The 16,941-nt window shown below is 39.1% G+C and overlaps 2 protein-coding genes across 24 annotated transcripts in view; one reads left to right on the forward strand and one right to left on the reverse strand.

Moving 5' to 3' along the window:
* The window catches only part of ERAP1 (endoplasmic reticulum aminopeptidase 1), a 42,423-nt gene extending 39,904 nt beyond the window's left edge, over window positions 1-2,519 (forward strand). For all 4 annotated transcript variants that reach the window (XM_038532268.1, XM_038532270.1, XM_038532269.1 and 1 more), the window contains one exon: window positions 949-2,519. In XM_038532268.1, coding sequence (XP_038388196.1) covers window positions 949-1,104 — 156 coding nt within the window. In that variant the 3' untranslated portion in view covers window positions 1,105-2,519. The remainder of the gene's footprint in view (window positions 1-948) is intronic.
* The window catches only part of CAST (calpastatin), a 111,672-nt gene continuing 97,053 nt past the window's right edge, over window positions 2,323-16,941 (reverse strand). For all 20 annotated transcript variants that reach the window (XM_038532283.1, XM_038532279.1, XM_038532278.1 and 17 more), the window contains 6 exons: window positions 15,851-15,940; window positions 14,617-14,661; window positions 14,099-14,191; window positions 12,797-12,868; window positions 5,301-5,366; window positions 2,323-4,384 (listed from right to left, as the gene is read on the reverse strand). In XM_038532283.1, the coding sequence (XP_038388211.1) occupies window positions 5,316-5,366; window positions 12,797-12,868; window positions 14,099-14,191; window positions 14,617-14,661; window positions 15,851-15,940 (351 nt within the window). In that variant the 3' untranslated portion in view covers window positions 2,323-4,384; window positions 5,301-5,315. The remainder of the gene's footprint in view (window positions 4,385-5,300; window positions 5,367-12,796; window positions 12,869-14,098; window positions 14,192-14,616; window positions 14,662-15,850; window positions 15,941-16,941) is intronic.

A 16,941-nucleotide genomic window follows, 5' to 3' on the forward strand; every position in this document is an offset into this window, starting at 1 on the left:
AAAAATATATGGATTAATGTCGTGAAAACTTAGGGGACAAGGTCAAGCATCTTTTTTTTTTTTTTTTAAAGATTTTTATTTATTTATTCATGAAAGAGAGAGAGAGGCAGAGAAGCAGGCCCCATACAGGGAGCCCGATGTAGGACTTGATCCTGGGGCTCCAGGATCACACCCTGGGCCCAAGGCATGGGCTCAACCGCTGAGCCACCCAGGGATCCCAGGTCAAGAACCTTTTAAGGTGAAACTGTACCACGATAGTCAGTGCTGTTGCAGAGCCGGACTATTTCTCACGTGAACCCACAGGAGTTAAGAATCCCAGAGATGAAATAAGAAACAGCTGTCTCTTATCTCATTAAAACCACGGGCAACTCTGTGGATTTTATCTTAGAGGAACAATACATGAATTGTGGATGAGGATTAAAAAAAAATTGGCAAGGTTTCAGGGATTACCACCGTAAATTGCTAAGAAGCCTTGTCCTTGGGTGTTTCTCTAAAGATCTACAAGGCCAGGCCCATGGAGGAAGACTGCACTTGTGTGGTTGAAACCGTTTAAACTGTTTTGCTTGGCAAAGAAGATAGTCTGCACATTGTGTTTTTTAGATACCATGTTTAAAAAAATTAGCATCTGGGTGGACGCAGCAACACATATTAAATACACCAAAACCCTAATTATAAAATGGTATACAGTCAAGTCTTTTAGGGCCTGGCAACTGTGAGTAAAAAAGCTAAGGAGAAAAATACAGAACTCGGCATCATGAGGCATGAGCTCATTGCATACAGCGTAAGTTTATGTGTGTAGAATTGTACCCAGACACCTGGCACTGCCTTCTAAGTAGAATTTTTGACAAATGCTGAATTTTGGCTTCCGTTTCCTTTTAACTAGCCCCAACTTACATCTGTGTACTATAAGAAAACAAATTTTTTAAAAATCTGGTTTTTCCTTACAAGGTGAAAGAATTCTTCAGCTCTTTGAAGGAAAATGGTTCTCAGCTACGTTGTGTCCAGCAAACAATTGAAACCATTGAGGAAAACATACGTTGGATGGATAAGAATTTTGATAAGATCAGAGTGTGGCTACAAAGCCAGAAGCTTGAACTGCTCTAAAAGCCTGTTCCTCGCTGGTTCCTGTGAAGTGTAATCTGTGATGTTGTGGAATGCAATTATTTTCAAATTAGGGATGGCTGTTGGGGCTCCACTGCAGACACTTCCTTCTTCCTTCTTGATCATTTGACTATTCCTGTGAAAAGACGAAAAGACTGCCTACTCAACTGTCCATCGATGGGTTACCGCTACTGTGTGTTTTATCGATAGGTGTCGCTCTGCAATGTAAACCCAAGGGGTGGGGTCCCTACTGTGTAGGGCATCCTACTCCTTTTTCACCCCTATCCGTAAGCCTTGTGCTTTCCAAAGCCCCGCTTGCCACATGGATGTCACCCATATGCTGTTGAGTCATTGTCCTCTAAAGACTTGTGAATTGTAGGGACCACTGAACCCTGGGGCTGACTTGGAGGCTCATGTCCTCAGGCTTGTGATTTGCTCTCTTTTGGTCAGTTTCTCAGGAAGGCAGATGGGAGCTGGGGTGGGAGAGAGTAGGTGGGGGTGTTTGTTACCCTGGTTCCCTTGAAGGATGCCCCAGGCTGACCTCCACCGAAGCTAGACCTGGGAGGTGGTCCTCTTTCCCATTTGGTCTTTTCCTCATTTGGGTGAAGTGAGAGCCTGGCTTTCACTGGTCCTGGCAGTACTCGTGGGTTGCTTACGTCCTCCCCACACCTTTGTTGAGAAAACACAACTTTTATGGAACTCTCCTCAAATAATCCTGATTTGAGTATGTGGTCTACTTCTTCAGAGACGCTGACTGATCAAGTGTCCCTCTGAAAAAGCAGAGTATGTTCAGGTCTAGAGGAGAAGACTTTCATTTGAAGTTGAACCTCGAAGCTGTTGATACTTAGGTAGGTGATGCTTCCTCTCGCTCCTTATTCAGCCCAGTTCGTAATTCCCCAATAATTTCCTACTGCTACTAGGGCCTCGCAGAGTCTCCCGTAAATAATGTACTGTAAAACTGAAAGTACTTGGTCATAATTAGCTTAAGTGTGGACAATGTGTTGTCTTTGAAGTCTTTAATGAGTTTAACCGTAAAGTTTAAAAGCATACGATATGAAAAAATGTCAGTGTGCTCTAACATATGTGGACGAGAGTGACTTCTGGACATAAATGTGTTTACAGTTCTATTTTTATATGTATTACATGGTCTAATGAAACCAGAAATCGCTGGTAATTTCCACCCCCCAGGATTAACCTTCTAAAAGACACACAGAGCCAAGATTTTACTGTAAAATATTTTAATTGTGTTTTGTACTTTGATTTAATGAAACATGGAAATAGTGGTTTTCATTTTTGGTCAACTGAGGAACCTATTTTAATTTGCTTTTGGGAAAGTCCATTTCCTAAATAGATACAATATTGCTACAACAATGTGCAAATACCTCTTTGGTAATAAAAGTTGTTTTATTTTCCTTGAAGCGGACATTTGCAATGATTTCCTCCTAACCGGAATCGTAGAAGAGGACTCTGATTCTCTAGCTTAGTCTAGTCATCAGTAATTATCAGGAAACACCCAAGTCTTGGAGACCTTTCCAATGCACAAAAGGGCCCGCTTACAGTACCTTTTGTGTTTACTCTTACAGGCATGTCTTAAATCTTTGGATTTAAAAGTACTTCTATATATGCATGGAAATCAGTAATACTGCAGCCACTTCCCTACACACACATCTGCGAAGGCCAAAGGTTTCATAAACAAAATAAAAAACTTTTATGCTACCTACTTAGAAGAATTAGAAATACAATTGAAATCCCACAGGAACAGTTTCTTTCTTTCTTTCCTTTCTTTCTTTTTTTTTTTTTTTTTTTTTTTGGCCTTGTTAGTGCCTTGAAAATGCTGTTTAGTCACCCTAACACTGGCTTCTATTTCCCAGATTTGGAATAATAGAATAATGCCTGCATCTCTCATGGGATAGATACACCGCACTTTGGCCGAAGTTTGAAATCCTATAGGTGTGTTCATGAATTGTAGAAAGAATTTTTGAAGAGAAGTAACAGAATTTATGCTCCGTTACAAGCAGCTGTTCTTTCTGCTGCCCTCCCCTCCCCTTAGGACAGTATTGGTGATAATTATTTTTGCTGAAGTCAAGTAAGTTCTAACAAAAATGTAAAATACATGCTAAGGAAGGCTGTACTCTCTGACACAAACTCCAGTTTTAGGATATGTATGTGATAACCTTTTCCTGCATTCAGTACCAAGAAACGAAGTATTTATCAAACTCCCCCCAAGGATATCAGTGCTATATTCATAATTCATTCCAAAAGATCTGAGAAACCAAAGTTGTAGACATCGGAACCTACTTCTTGAATTGCTGTGGGAGAAAAGTTGATTTTTAAATTGCAGGTAGCTTTTTTTTTTTTTTTTTTTTAAGTAGAAGTTTTGGTATTTGGTAAACCTAACTTCCATAAAGCCAGATGGTATACAGTGCACAGACTAAAGTGGCAATGGCTCTAAGCACATGATTGCTGCTCTGCTTATATGTATCAGAAATGGAAAGCACAGCTTAACACAGTAACCCTAGGGAGGTCAAGGCATATGAACAGTCTTAAGGATTAGATTTTACTATTAGAACTTGTTACGTTCCAAGACAAAGAGTCTGCATTTTGCCCTTCTGACTTGATTCAAGTCTCAGGATCTTTTATGCTGACTCTAAGGTACAGAAGTCCTAACTTCTGGCAAAAAAAAAAGAGTACTGGGTGCAGCGCATCCTGGTCTGTCCAGGTTATCTATTAATTTATTAGCAGCCTAAGAGAATATATGTGCCCAATGTACAATACTTTAGGTCTGACTTATACACATTAACCCAAAGAAACATCAAATACAGTTCCAAAGCCCAAGAGGAAAATGGGTAATGAGAAATCAGGACATTAAACATGTTCAAAGCATTGTTTTCCAAATGCTAACAAGAATTAAGTGCAATCGGAAATACTAAGGAGATTTACAGGCACTGTGTGTAGAATGTGCAAAAGTTTGCAAAGGATTTTCCTTCTTTTATGTGTTGCTTTAAGAAACTATCAAATATATCTCATAGAAATATAAAGTTCCCATCTCTCCCAACTGAAGGCAATTTTTAAAAATTCAAAGTTTATCAATACTCAGTACAGTAACACAGATGAACCACACACATTCATTTTCTTTCTGGGAAAAGAATAACCAATGTTTAGGATGTCAAGACTCGACAAGTAACACTGTCTAGAAGCCACCCAGAAAAAAACTGCTGTTGTTCAAAGCCCTTTGTCCTTCAAAAGTCACCATCCACCAGCTGAAGATTTTATAGGCCGATACCTTGAAAAATTCAAAGGAAAAAAAAAATCCGGTAAACCATTTGATGCATAATTTTCTTCATCTAGGCACAGTAGATTTAACATTTACCAGAAGCACTGTGTAACAGATGGCAACAAGGAATTTCCTATAAGTAACCATAAGAATGTTCTTAGAAAATGCTAGAATTAAGAAAATAGAAAACCTGTAATTTGGGTGAAGATCTTCAGTATAGTTCTAATAAGTATACTTTTCTTGTTACAGGAAATAAGAGACCATGATGAGAGAGACACTAAGCCAATCTAACCTACGTTTTTATTTTCTTTAGGCTTTGGTCAGCCAGCAGTTTTAGGTCTTATTCTAAGCCATCAAGCCTTACTGTTAGAGAAGAGAAATCACTTAAGAATTATAAGGGCTCTCAACATACAAGTAGAATTAAACAAAGTACTTGACTTTGACCACTTTTGTTTATCTTAGTTTTGCAATCTTTCGTTTTTATTCCAGAAAACCCTGTCACTTCCAGTAGACCAGATGGGGGTACTCCTGTCCAGCCCACCATGGGTTGGTATTTTGGTAATACCAGCAGCATAAGGACCTCTCTCTGTAAGATGTAACAGGCTAAGGTGGCTTTGTCTCAGTAATCCGTAGTCACAAGCATTTGGGTTTCAGACTCAGCTAGACTTACACGGTCATTTTCTTTAAGAGCCTGGCCTGATATTTTAAAGAGCTCTTAATCATAAGATTCTATTTTTAAACACTCCAATAGCACATGATTCCATTTCTTGCTTTTCAGCAAACGAGCCTCTAGACACTGCCATGTGCATTTGATGCCAACAGTATAAAAAGAACATGACTAAGAAATGGGCTTAGTTTCCCGGGCCTATGACACAGGTCTGTGGAAGGTACGGTTGTCTTCCATTACAGCAAACACCCAACTTACCAAATAGCGTGAACTTTAACTTGTATTTTTTTCATCAGCTTTGGGCTTGGAAGTTTCCTGCTTTGCCTAAAAGGGAAAGCAGACCATCACTGAACTTTTTCTTTCCTGGATTAGGTATCAAAAAAGCCGATCTAGCAGAGCAGAAGAGGCTTAAGAGAACATGGGCTTTTCAGCATTAAAGGGTCAAAAGAGGGATCCCTGGGTGGCGCAGCGGTTTGGCGCCTGCCCTTGGCCCAGGGCGCGATCCTGGAGACCCAGGATCGAATCCCACGTCAGGCTCCCGGTGCATGGAGCCTGCTTCTCCCTCTGCCTATGTCTCTGCCTCTCTCTCTGTGTGTGACTATCATAAATAAATAAAAATTAAAAAAAAAAAAAGGGTCAAAAGATGACAGTTCAGTGGAGGAAAATTAGATGGGCCTTACCTAAGGATTTCCTTTTCATTTAACCCAAACTATGAATTGTTCTGCTTTAAGTGATTTAAAATTTTACTTTTTTTTTTTTTTGAAGGCTAAGGTAAGTGAAGAAAAACACAGGTGTTTTTGGATGGGATTCATTCATTCTATTGTGATCAGTTCTCTCTTACTTGGGGGGCACTGTGGGGCAGCTAATCCACTGAGAAAATAATCTGAGATACAAGTGCATGAGCAAGTAATAATCAAATCTGGCTTCCTATGTCCTTTATGGGTTTCATTCCTTTTTGAGGTATAAATTGACTTATACCTTTAGTTTCAAGTAATACAACAATGATTCGATATTTGGGTATGCTGCAAAATGATGAACACAGTGAGTATAGTTAACATCATTCACGGGTAAAAATTTTTTCCCCTTGTGATGAGAACATTTAAGACCTCAGCATATTTCAAATGTGCAATACAGCGTTGTGAGCTGTAGTCACTATGCAGTACAATATATTCACATGATTTTGTTATTTAAAACTTTTTCTTCTGACTTTTACCCTTCTCACCCACCCCATACCTGTCTCCCCTCTAGAAAAAACCAACTGATGAGCTCACCTTTTTTGTTTTAAGATTCCCCAAAGTAGTGAGATCATGTGGTATTTATCTTCTGAATGACTTACTTCACTTACCATGATGCTCTCAAGGTCCATTCGTGTTGTCACAGATGGCAAGATTTCCTTCTTTATTATGGCTGAAGAGTATCCTATTGTATTTATAAATACCACATCCACTTGATCCATACAGCCATTGATGGACTCTTCGATTGTATCCATTTCTAGGCTATTTTAAGTAATGCTGCCATGAACATAGCAGTGAATATATTTTCCTAATTTTTCATTTTCTTAGGCTAAATACCTGGAGGAAGAACTGTTCTATCATATGGTACTTCTATTCTTAATTTTTTGAATCACCTCCATACTGCTTTCCTTAGTGGCTGCACCAGTTTACATTCCTACCAACAGTAGAGGAGGTTCCCTTTTTCCCACATCCTCACCAACACTAGTTTTTGATAATAGGTATTCTAACAGGTGTGAGGTGATACGTCCTTGTGGTTTTGATTTGTATTTCCTTGATGATGAGTGAGGGATGAGCACATCGGAGGCATGTGCCTGCAGGCCATTTGTAGGTCTTTGGAAAAATATCCACTGAATCACCTGCCCATTTTAAAATTATGTTTTTGCTATTGAGTTTGTTTTTTTTTAAATATATATACATTTTTGGATATTAACTCCTTAACAGATGTAGCATTTGCAAATATTTTTTCCCATTGGGTCTGTTGTCTTTTCATTTTGTTGATGGTTTTCTTTGCTGTGTGGAAGCTTTTTAGTTTCATCAGGTCCTTCTTGTTTTGCTTTTGTGGACTTTGCTTTTGGTGTCAAATCCATGAAATCTGAGCTAAGGCTAATGTCAAGGAGCTTACCACCTATGTTTCCTTCTAGAAGTTTTATGGTTTCAGGTCTTAAATCATATATAAAAATAAACTGAATGTTATTGAAGACTTGAATTTAAGACAGGGGTCCAGTTTTCCCAACACTACTGAGGAAACTTCCCCTTTCCCCATTGCATATTCTTGACTCCTTTGTTATAAATTGACCATATATGTATGGGCTTATTTTTGGGCTCCTCCACTCTGTTTTGTTGATCTATGTGTGTGTATTTTCATGCCAATATCATTTCTGTTTTGATTAGTATTGTAATGTAGTTTAAAATTGGGAGTGCGATGCTTCTGGTACTTCTTTTTTTCTTAAGGCTCTTTTGGCCGTTCAGGGTCTTTTTGTTTTATACAAATTTTAGGATTTTAAAAATATTTTGTGAAAAAAAATGCCATTGCAATATTGATTCTTTATATTGTTTTGGGTAGTATTTTAACAATATTAAACCTTCTAATCCATAAGTACAGAAGCTTTACATTAGTTGTACCTCCTTCAATTTCTTTCATCGATGTCTTCTAGTTCTCAGTGTATAGTTCTTTAAGTTCTTTCACTACATTTATTTTTAGGTACTTTAGTCTTTTGTTACAATTGTAAATGGGATTATTTCCTTAATTTTTTGTTTGTTATTAATATATAGAATTGCAACAGATAAATGTATATTGATTTTGTATACTGCAACTTTACTGAAGTAGTTTAATAGTTTTTGGTGGAATTCCTTGGTATTTTTTTACATATACTAGTTCACCTGAAAATAGTGGCAGTTTTACTTCTTCTTCTCCAATTTGGATGCCTTTTTTCTTGCCTAATTGCTTTGAACAGGACTTTCAGTAGAATGCTGAATAAAAGTGGTGAGTGGGCATTTTTATCTTCCTAATTTTAAAAGACAGCTTCCTGTTTTTTTCACCTTTAAGTGTGACGCTAGCTATGGGTCTGTAATAATTTTATTATGTTGAGGTATGTCTCTGTATCAGCTTGGTTGAGAGTTATCATAAAGGAAAGTTGAAATTTAGTAAGTGCTTTATTAATGTGGTATATCACATTGGATGATTTGGGTGTTGAACCATCCTTGCATCCCTGGAATAAATCCCACTTGATCTATTTGATTTTTTTTTTTTTTTTTTTTTTTTAAGATTTATTTGATAGAGCACAAGCAGAGGGAATGGCAGGTAGAGGGAGAGGGAGGCAGCATGCCCCAATAATATTTTGAGGATTTTAAAAATCTGTGTGCATGAGGAATATTGGCTTGTGATTTTCCTTTGTGTCTTACTCTGGTTTTGTTATCAGAATACTGCTGGCCTCAGTAAAGTTAGCTTAGAAGTGTTCTTTCCTTTCTGTCTTTGGAAAAGTTTGAGAAGGATTAGTATTATTCTTTGAATATTTGGTAGAATTCTCCAGTGAAGTTGTCTTGTCCTGAAGGTCTGGGAGGTTTCTGATTGCTGCTTTAGTCTCCTTACTAAGTTATTGGCCAGTTCAAAATGGTTTCATCCTGATTCAGTCTCGGTAGGATACAGGTTTCTCTCTTTTAAATCGTCCATTACGTTGGCATGTAACTCTTCATTATGCACTTATTGCCATTTTGTTGATTTTTTTTTTTTTTTGGCTATTTTGTAGATCCTCTTTTCCATTTTTACTCTATTCCTTTGTGATTTGATGACTTTCTGTATTAGGAAACTTATATTCCTATTTTTTTGTGCATTTGCTATTGATTTTTGCTTTATAGTTATTATGAAGTTTATGACAATATGAAAGTCTATTTAAAGTAGATAACAGGGAGGCCTGGGTGACTCAGCAGTTTGGCACCTGCCTTCTGCCTTCTGTGATCCTGGAGACCCCTCTGCCTGTGTCTCTGTGTCTATTTCTGTATCTCTCATGAATAAATCTTAAAAAAAATATAGATAACAAGTTTGAATGCACTCTAAAGTTGTACATTTTTACTCCTGTTTTTTTTTTTTTTTTTGGTCTTCTATATCCCTTAATGGATTACTGTACTCAAATTTTACTATTTTTGCCTTTTAACCTTCATCCAGCTTTATAAGTGATTTACACCTTCATATTATTCTAAATTTTACCATATATTTACTTTTAGAGTGAGATTTGTTTTTTCATTAAGTTTTCCTGTTACTAATGAGCACCCTGTATTTTCAATTTCAGGAAGCCCCTTTACAGGTCTTGTAAGGCTGGTTCAGTGCTGAACTCTCAGCTTTTCTTCATCTGGAAAACTTTTGCTCTCTATTCTTAATGACAAGTTTGCTAGGTATTCTTAGTTATAGGGGTTTTATTATTTTTAAAATTTCAGTATTGTGAATAGATCCTGCCACTTTCTCTGGCCTGCAAAGATTCTGCTGACAATCTGCTGATAGTCATTTTTCTTTTGCTGTTTTAAGATTCTGTCCTTGTCTTTACTTTGTGATTTTCCAATTATAATGTTATTTGGTATGGGTGTCTTTAGATTCATCTTTTGGGGGGATCCTATGGGCATCTGGATGTGTTTCCTTCCCCAGGTTGGGGAAGGGTTCAGCCATTATTTCTTCAAGTAAGTTTTCTGCCCCTTTCTTTATCTCTCTTCCTTCTGGGTGTCCTGTAATATTGATGTCTGTCTACTTGATGCTGTCCTTTAAGTCCCTTAACCTCTTTACTTTTTTCCCCCATCTTTTTCTTTTTATGGCTCTGATTAGGTGAGTTCTATGCCTTTTTCAAACAGAAGTCAGCTCTGTGACTTCTGTTTGGCACTTTGTCATTATTCTAGTCTCTTGAAGTTCTCATTTCCTTTCTCAAATTGAGTGAGCATTTCTTTTTTTTTTTTTTTTTTTTTTTTTTTTTAAGATTTGTTAGAAATTGTGTGGTGGGGAGAGGGGGGATCTCAAACAGACTCACCACTGAGTGTGGAGCTGATGCAGGGCTTGACGCCACAACCATGAGATCATGACATGAGCCGAAATCAAGAGTTGGACGCCCTGATGAGCATCTTCTTAACTATTCTGTTGACCTCTTCATCAGGTAAATCTCTTATGTCCATTCTGTTTTGTTTTTTTCCCCGAGGTTTGATCTTGTTCTTTGATTTGGAGCTTATTCATCTACTGCTTCATTTTCCTTGACTCTGTATTGGTTTCTATGCCCTAAATCAAACAGGCACTCTCATAGTCTTGAAGGAGTGTCCTCATGCAGGAGATGAACCTTATTTTTCAACCCTGTCCTAGCAACTTGGTTGTCTCTCAAACCTTTGTGATAAGCTACTTGGTCAATTTTATTTTTACTGATTCTTAGTATTTGAGAGCATGCCATGATCTGTCACAGTCCCTAAGGGGAGGATCTCTGTCAGCACCTAGATTGAAGCTGATTGGAAGCCACGGCCTTATATACCATCTTTTAAAGAAGGCACATATATACAGTCCTGTGAGACCACAAAATAAATCCTGCTGGCTTGCCATAGCCCAGGCTGGAGAGGGGGTGTCTCTTGGGTGGCAGTCACAAAAGCTAGGTCTCCAGATCAGTATGAACTGCTTTCAAGGAGATTCTGATGACCTGAAGTGAAGCAGGGAGAGACTAGAAAGATGGTGTTTACCAGGTTCTGGCCTGCCAAGTATTTAAGCAAGCCCCTAACCCTCAGACAATGCATAAAATAAGCCATTATACCTTTCACAGAAAGTCTGGGTGCTTTTCAATTGGCTGCCTCACCTGTGCTCTCAAGCCCTTGAGAAAATTTCTCAGATCAACTAAAGCCTTGTGGGTCTTGTGGACACAAGCCCCATTGGATTTCAACATTAGATATTTGTGGACTTACCTCTCAAATGCAGATCTTAATATAAGGTGGGATGCCCAATATGGGGTACAAATCCTTTGCTCCCCAGAAAGAAGCTGTGGGTTTCGAATTTCCTTTTTATTATGGGTCATGGTGCCTGGAGTTGGGTTATGGTGAGATTGTGTTCCTGTCTGCCTTCCTGCATTTGATCTGCTCTCATTTGCTAGGTAAGTAGTAGTCGCTCAGCTAGTTTTGGGGCTTTTTTCCACAGGACATAATTGAATATGTAACTGTAGTATGTCCATGCAAAGAAGGTGAGTTCAGGATATTCCTATGTCACCATCTAGACTTCGAGTTTTCAAGCAGGTAGAGTAGTTTTTAAAGCTGTACATTCACCTTCTCGTTATAGTCAGAGGACCATAGTAATAACCCTTTAAATCATATGTTCTTGGAATAGGAAAGGATCTAGAAGTTGTCTCATCCAACAGTTTGAGTAATTTTAATAGCAACCTCTCAATAGTTTGCCTCCATTAATGTCCAGCCCTAAGAATCTGGACCCTGTAACTTTTAAGTAATCTCTACACTCACTCACAACCGCAAAGCCTACATACTCTACTGACTGAGCCAGCCAGGTGCCCCTGGACCCTGGAACTGCTACTCACTAGTGTAAGTACATCATTTTTCATGTTGCTCTAGAAAGTAGGACTAATACTCCTCCCTCACAGGTGATGTCTAATGCATATCGTGGCTCTTAGAAACCCTCAATAGTATACAGAATTAGAGAAAATCTACTTCCAAGTCCTAAAGTTTATACCAACCACATTCTCTGGCATTATCTCCCCTGCTGCCACCACCACTTTAACATGTCTAAATTTGCTATGGTTTTTATAGTGAATAAATCAAATTGTTGACTTTTTCTTAATGGTATATATTTTTATATCTGGTGATTTAGATTTGACGAAATACACTATATGAACCTGTACTGTCCATGTGTTACATACAAATGGAAATGTGCTGTAGGCAATTTAAAGTGGTGGTGGTATGGATCCTTAGAGAGGGAAAAGTATAAAAAAAATTCACCCTTCCCAGTATTTGCCAAAGGCTCAGTCCATCACAGCCTCAACTTACTGAGAGATTGAGTAAACTAAGGATTGATACGGGCCAATGAACTAGCAACCAGCATGTCATTGCTGATGGCAGGCAGGGCTCAAGCAGAGGAAGCAGGATGTTTGAAGGAAGAGAAAGGATGGAAGGAATTGGGCTGTAGGCAGAATGGCTTTTAAGTTGGAGAATTGCTTTTAAAGGGGTGAAAGAACTAGGATATGTTTATAATACAAGAAAAAAGACAGAAGATACTGGATTATTGACCCTTCGGAGAGAAGGGCCAAATGAGGGCAAACAGAGGGGAGAAGGACCTTGGGGATTCTGTGTTGGGTGGCCTCAATTTTCTCTTTGAAGTTGAAGGCAAAGCTAACTGCAGACAGTTGGGGGGATACAGTTGGAAGTGAGTTTGAGGAAAGTGGAATTTGGGGTAGGAGAGGGCCTACATTGATTATGGGCTAGCACAGACAGCTTAGCTGGCATTGCAAACCATAAAATTAGAGTGGGTTCATCCACACTTTGTGCGACAAAGAAGGGAAATGCAAGAAACTTGAATTGTGGTAAGAATGAACATTTAGATTTCTGAAGTACCACATACTTTTTATAAGTCTCTAAAACTTGAATTTCTTTAGCAAAAAATGCTATGGGATAGATGGTGCTTAAACGATTATTCTGAAAAGATTCCCAGTTAGAAACTGAACGGTTAAAAGGATAAATGCCACTCCATGTAATTGCTACTTTGCAGTAATATTTAGTGCTGTTTACCTTTGCAGAATCCTTTGCTTTACCCCTATTCTTCGGTGTTTTGGAGCTGGGAGCAGTTCTCTTGGCTTTGTCCTAAAGCAAAGGAAATGTAATGAGGTTATTGTTATCAGTCCATTGAGGATAATTAAACTTTTCTATGTATATTCAAAGTTTTCCATTATTTAAGGTAGAAGGTAAAAAGATTAAAAATACAGAATTCCATGAGGAATTTTGCTCACCAAAACAGTGCTTGCTTCTGGCAGTATTGGTTTTTATGTGCCAACAGAGCAAAAATGGGATACTGATTTTCAGTGTTATGAAAAAAAAATTTAACAAAAGAAATCATCACAGAGACCTGGGGCAAGTCTTGTATAGAAGTCCTGTTCATCAAAAAGGCATTATTTATCCAGGAGTGAGAGAGAGGATGCTGAGGTAGTCTAGAAATTAACTCACCTACCATAGGGAGAACTGACAAATCACTAAGATCAAAGCCATAGCACACGGATCTACAGTATTAATTCATCTGAAAATGACAGGGGCACTCAATTTTCTATTTATATAAAATTGTAGTTATAGGTAAAATGCCACACACTCACTGTACCACCTATTTTTCTTTTTAATTGACCTTTAATCACGTCTTGAGCACCTGCTATGTCACAGGAATTTTGCTAATGCTGACCAGAGCTGCCGTATAAAGCACAAAGCTCACAGGTGTAATCACAGACCAAGTGTATCCCAGCGTGCAAGATGGCATGCAGGAGAGGTCCTTGACCTTGGCCTGGGAAGGGAGAAGCAGTAAGAGGAGTCTTCCTGAAGGAGTTGATGCTTGATCTGGGCCCTGAGGGAGGGACAGGGGAATCAGCCAGCCGGCCCGGCAGAGAGGTGAGGAAACCCCAGAGGGCAATAGCCATGCGAAGGTATGGGGCAGGTGGGGTCTGCTTTCATTTGAAAGGAGCAGTGACAAAGAATTATTGTCAAACACTGATAGTGTGGCACTCAAACATGATGGCTATGGAGATTAAAAACACTTATGGAATAATAAGTAATGTATTAAATATGGACTTGAACTTATGTGTGTGTATATACACATATTTATATTTATACATATATTTACACATACATATATGTATATTGCCTGAAATAATGAACAACCATGTACAACATATACAGAGGGGAAAAGATAAGTAGGCTCAATAATGGTGACAGGGTAGTATAATGATGTTTTTTTTTTTTTTTTTCAAGCCCTCTATGGCATCATTGCATTCATGCTGCGGCCTACAACTCTATGTATGCAAAGAAAGTCCCTGTGAAGAAGTATAGTACCTCTGCTGTGTTCTCTGAGGCTTCTGTGGGTGCAGGACAGCTGTCGAAGTCGCCTGACAGGGCATCGATGGGGTCTTTGTCATCTTCAGGCTTCTGAGAGAGTAACAGAAATAATGGTCAGTGAAGGAGCACCAGGCCAAAATATACCCTAAGAGACATTTTTCCACTGCACTGAAAATAAGATATTAAAAGAAAAAGGAGACTTTGCTGACATCCTCTTCCTAAATTAAAATATGAAGATCCTAACAGCTTTACTTTCTTCAATACTACTTTACTTTATACACGTTTGCTGAGTATCGAGCCTCAATTGTTCAATCTGAACAATGGGTCTAAATGTGCTCCTGTGAGGCCTAAAAAAGAGAGATTACTCCCACTCAATCACATATGCATGCCTTCCCATTGTACCAAACATGGGGCAGCCATTCAATAAATCTCAGATTTCTAAAATGCAGAATAAAGTTTAGCTAGAATGAAAAGGAAACCTTTGCTTATAGGAAACATGCCGCCGTGGGGTTTACCTTTGAGTCCTTGGTTTTCTTGGCAGGTGGCTTTCCTGGTTTACCCTTAGGAACAAGGCAGATTATTGGTTAAACACAGTTGTTTGTAAAGGTTTACTCAGGTGTCCTCAGCAATTGTGGAAGCTATGGTCTAATGCCTTGCCTGAGATGCAGTGGAGTGTAGGTGTGCAGTAAGTGATAAACCTTACAGTCTGGTGGTTAGAAGTGAAGGAAACCATTCTTTAGGAACTTTCTGCCATCATGTGTTAGACTTCTACTCAGACTATTACAAAACGTAACTTGTGTTTTTCTGTCTTATTGATAAAAGCTCATGATACTTTGGAAGGATTTCAAGGGCCTGGATGGCATAGATTTTTTTTTTTTTTTCAGGATTACAAGTATGACTTATCAGGGACTTCACCCACATACACAGACAAGGACATTAAATAATGCTTTTCCCGGGGAATAAAAGCAGCAAAGCTGCTAGCAGGGTCCAGAACTGCTATCTTCAGGAATATAGAATGCACGTAAGTGGAACTGATTTCTCTGAGACGCTGAAGCAAACCCTTCAAACCACGGAGTCCTCAAACCCACCAAATGAATTAGTACAGAATGGGGAGGATGTGATTTAGGCTGCCTTGCTTCTCTCTGAACAGGCCTGGGAAAGATTATTTATCATCGAACAGACGTGTAACGAGGAGCCGAAAGGGAAGGGTATAAGCCTGGCTGACCTAAGAAAAACTGGCTTCGTGTTAGAGACAAACGGCCCAAGACTTGACAGGGTATATCTAGATACAGAAAGAGGACTTGGGACTAGGACTATAGTTTTGCCCCCCTTTACTCTGAATAGGGGTGCGGGTGGTCCAGAGGAATAAAGGGGCCTTATTTATTTGCCCTATTAGGCCAGTACTAGCTCCTTTGTCTGCTTCAGATTACAACTATTATTTTTTAAAGCCTTTTCTTGCAACGAGAATTCTTCTGCGCACCTGCCCTGGAATCCGTGGTAAGCATCAGTGAGTGAATGAACACTCTTTATACCACAGAGCCCAGGACGGTGAACATCAAATGATACTGGCTCGAATAAATATCAGCCAAACCCTAAACAAGCTGCTCATGAGAGACACATTAAAAGCCCTCCATCATGGGATATTTTTATGCTCTGGTTAAAGTGTACCCCTCCTGTTCATCGCAAGGGAGATTTGAATTTAAGCAGCTGTGTGCTACATGCCTAACCTAGACATATGCCTTCACTTACCTCATCGTTATCCAAGAGGTGTCTATATTCAGGGGGGATGGTGTCGTCTCTTTCTCCCAGCTTGTCTCTGTGTTCAGCTTTAGCTCTTTCCTATAAACATGGAACAGATAAAATAGTCACTCCTTCAATTAGACAATCCTTTCTAAAATGCGGCCTTACGCATTTATTCTAGTTTCCCGAAGCAAAGTCTATTTTCTAAGTAACAACAAAATGGATGACTTTGACAACTCCTTGGTGGGGGGAAAAGAAAACCCAAAAAAACCCAGGTGCTTTGACATGTTGATCCACATGTGAATTTCTACCTGTATTTTAAGATAAATGATGAAATATTTATCCTTAGAAACCATGGAAAGAGATACAACCCAATGGTATAAACTATCTAATGTCCTGATGGGAGTTTCACTATTTTTTTTAATTTTTATTTATTTTTAAATTTTATTTATTTTTTCATGAGAGACATAGAGAGAGGCAGAGGCACAGGCAGAGGGAGAAGCAGGCTCCATGCAGGGAGCCCGATGTAAGACTTGATCCTGGGTCCCCAGAATCACATCCTGAGCTAAAGGTGGCGCTAGACCGCTGAGCCACCCGGGCTGCCCAGTTTCACTCTTTAAATAAAAGGATCAAGTCCCTGTACCTTGATATTTAGAAAGGAAGTATTTACAACTTGGACATTTACAAGCGACCCTAAAGGACCAGCACACTGAACTGATTGTTTGAGCAGGGGAGGGGGGAAGAAGAACGTGCTGTAAGGTAAGCAGCGCCTACATCGCCCTGCACAGATTCAATGACATTCAGTCCCCCCCTCCCAGGAGCAGGGGGGGAACAGGCTCTTTTTTTCTGCCTCATTACTTCATTTTTCAAATAGAGTTCAAGTTCACATTGATGTTCCTGTAACGGGTAGAATCAAGAACTAATGATGCTTTGAAATGCCCTGGGACGTCCCTCTGGCTGGTCACTTAGTTCCTGGTTCCAAGCTAAACGGATCACTTGGTACCACACATCGTTAGTGTGAATAAGCACCTACTCCTGCTACAGAAGGTGTAGAGCTAACTGTGTGCCTTGCGGACATGCCTCTACACCGTGCTGACTCC

The sequence above is a fragment of the Canis lupus genome, chromosome 3, assembly GCF_011100685.1.
Source record: "Canis lupus familiaris isolate Mischka breed German Shepherd chromosome 3, alternate assembly UU_Cfam_GSD_1.0, whole genome shotgun sequence".
Lineage (NCBI taxonomy): Eukaryota > Metazoa > Chordata > Mammalia > Carnivora > Canidae > Canis > Canis lupus.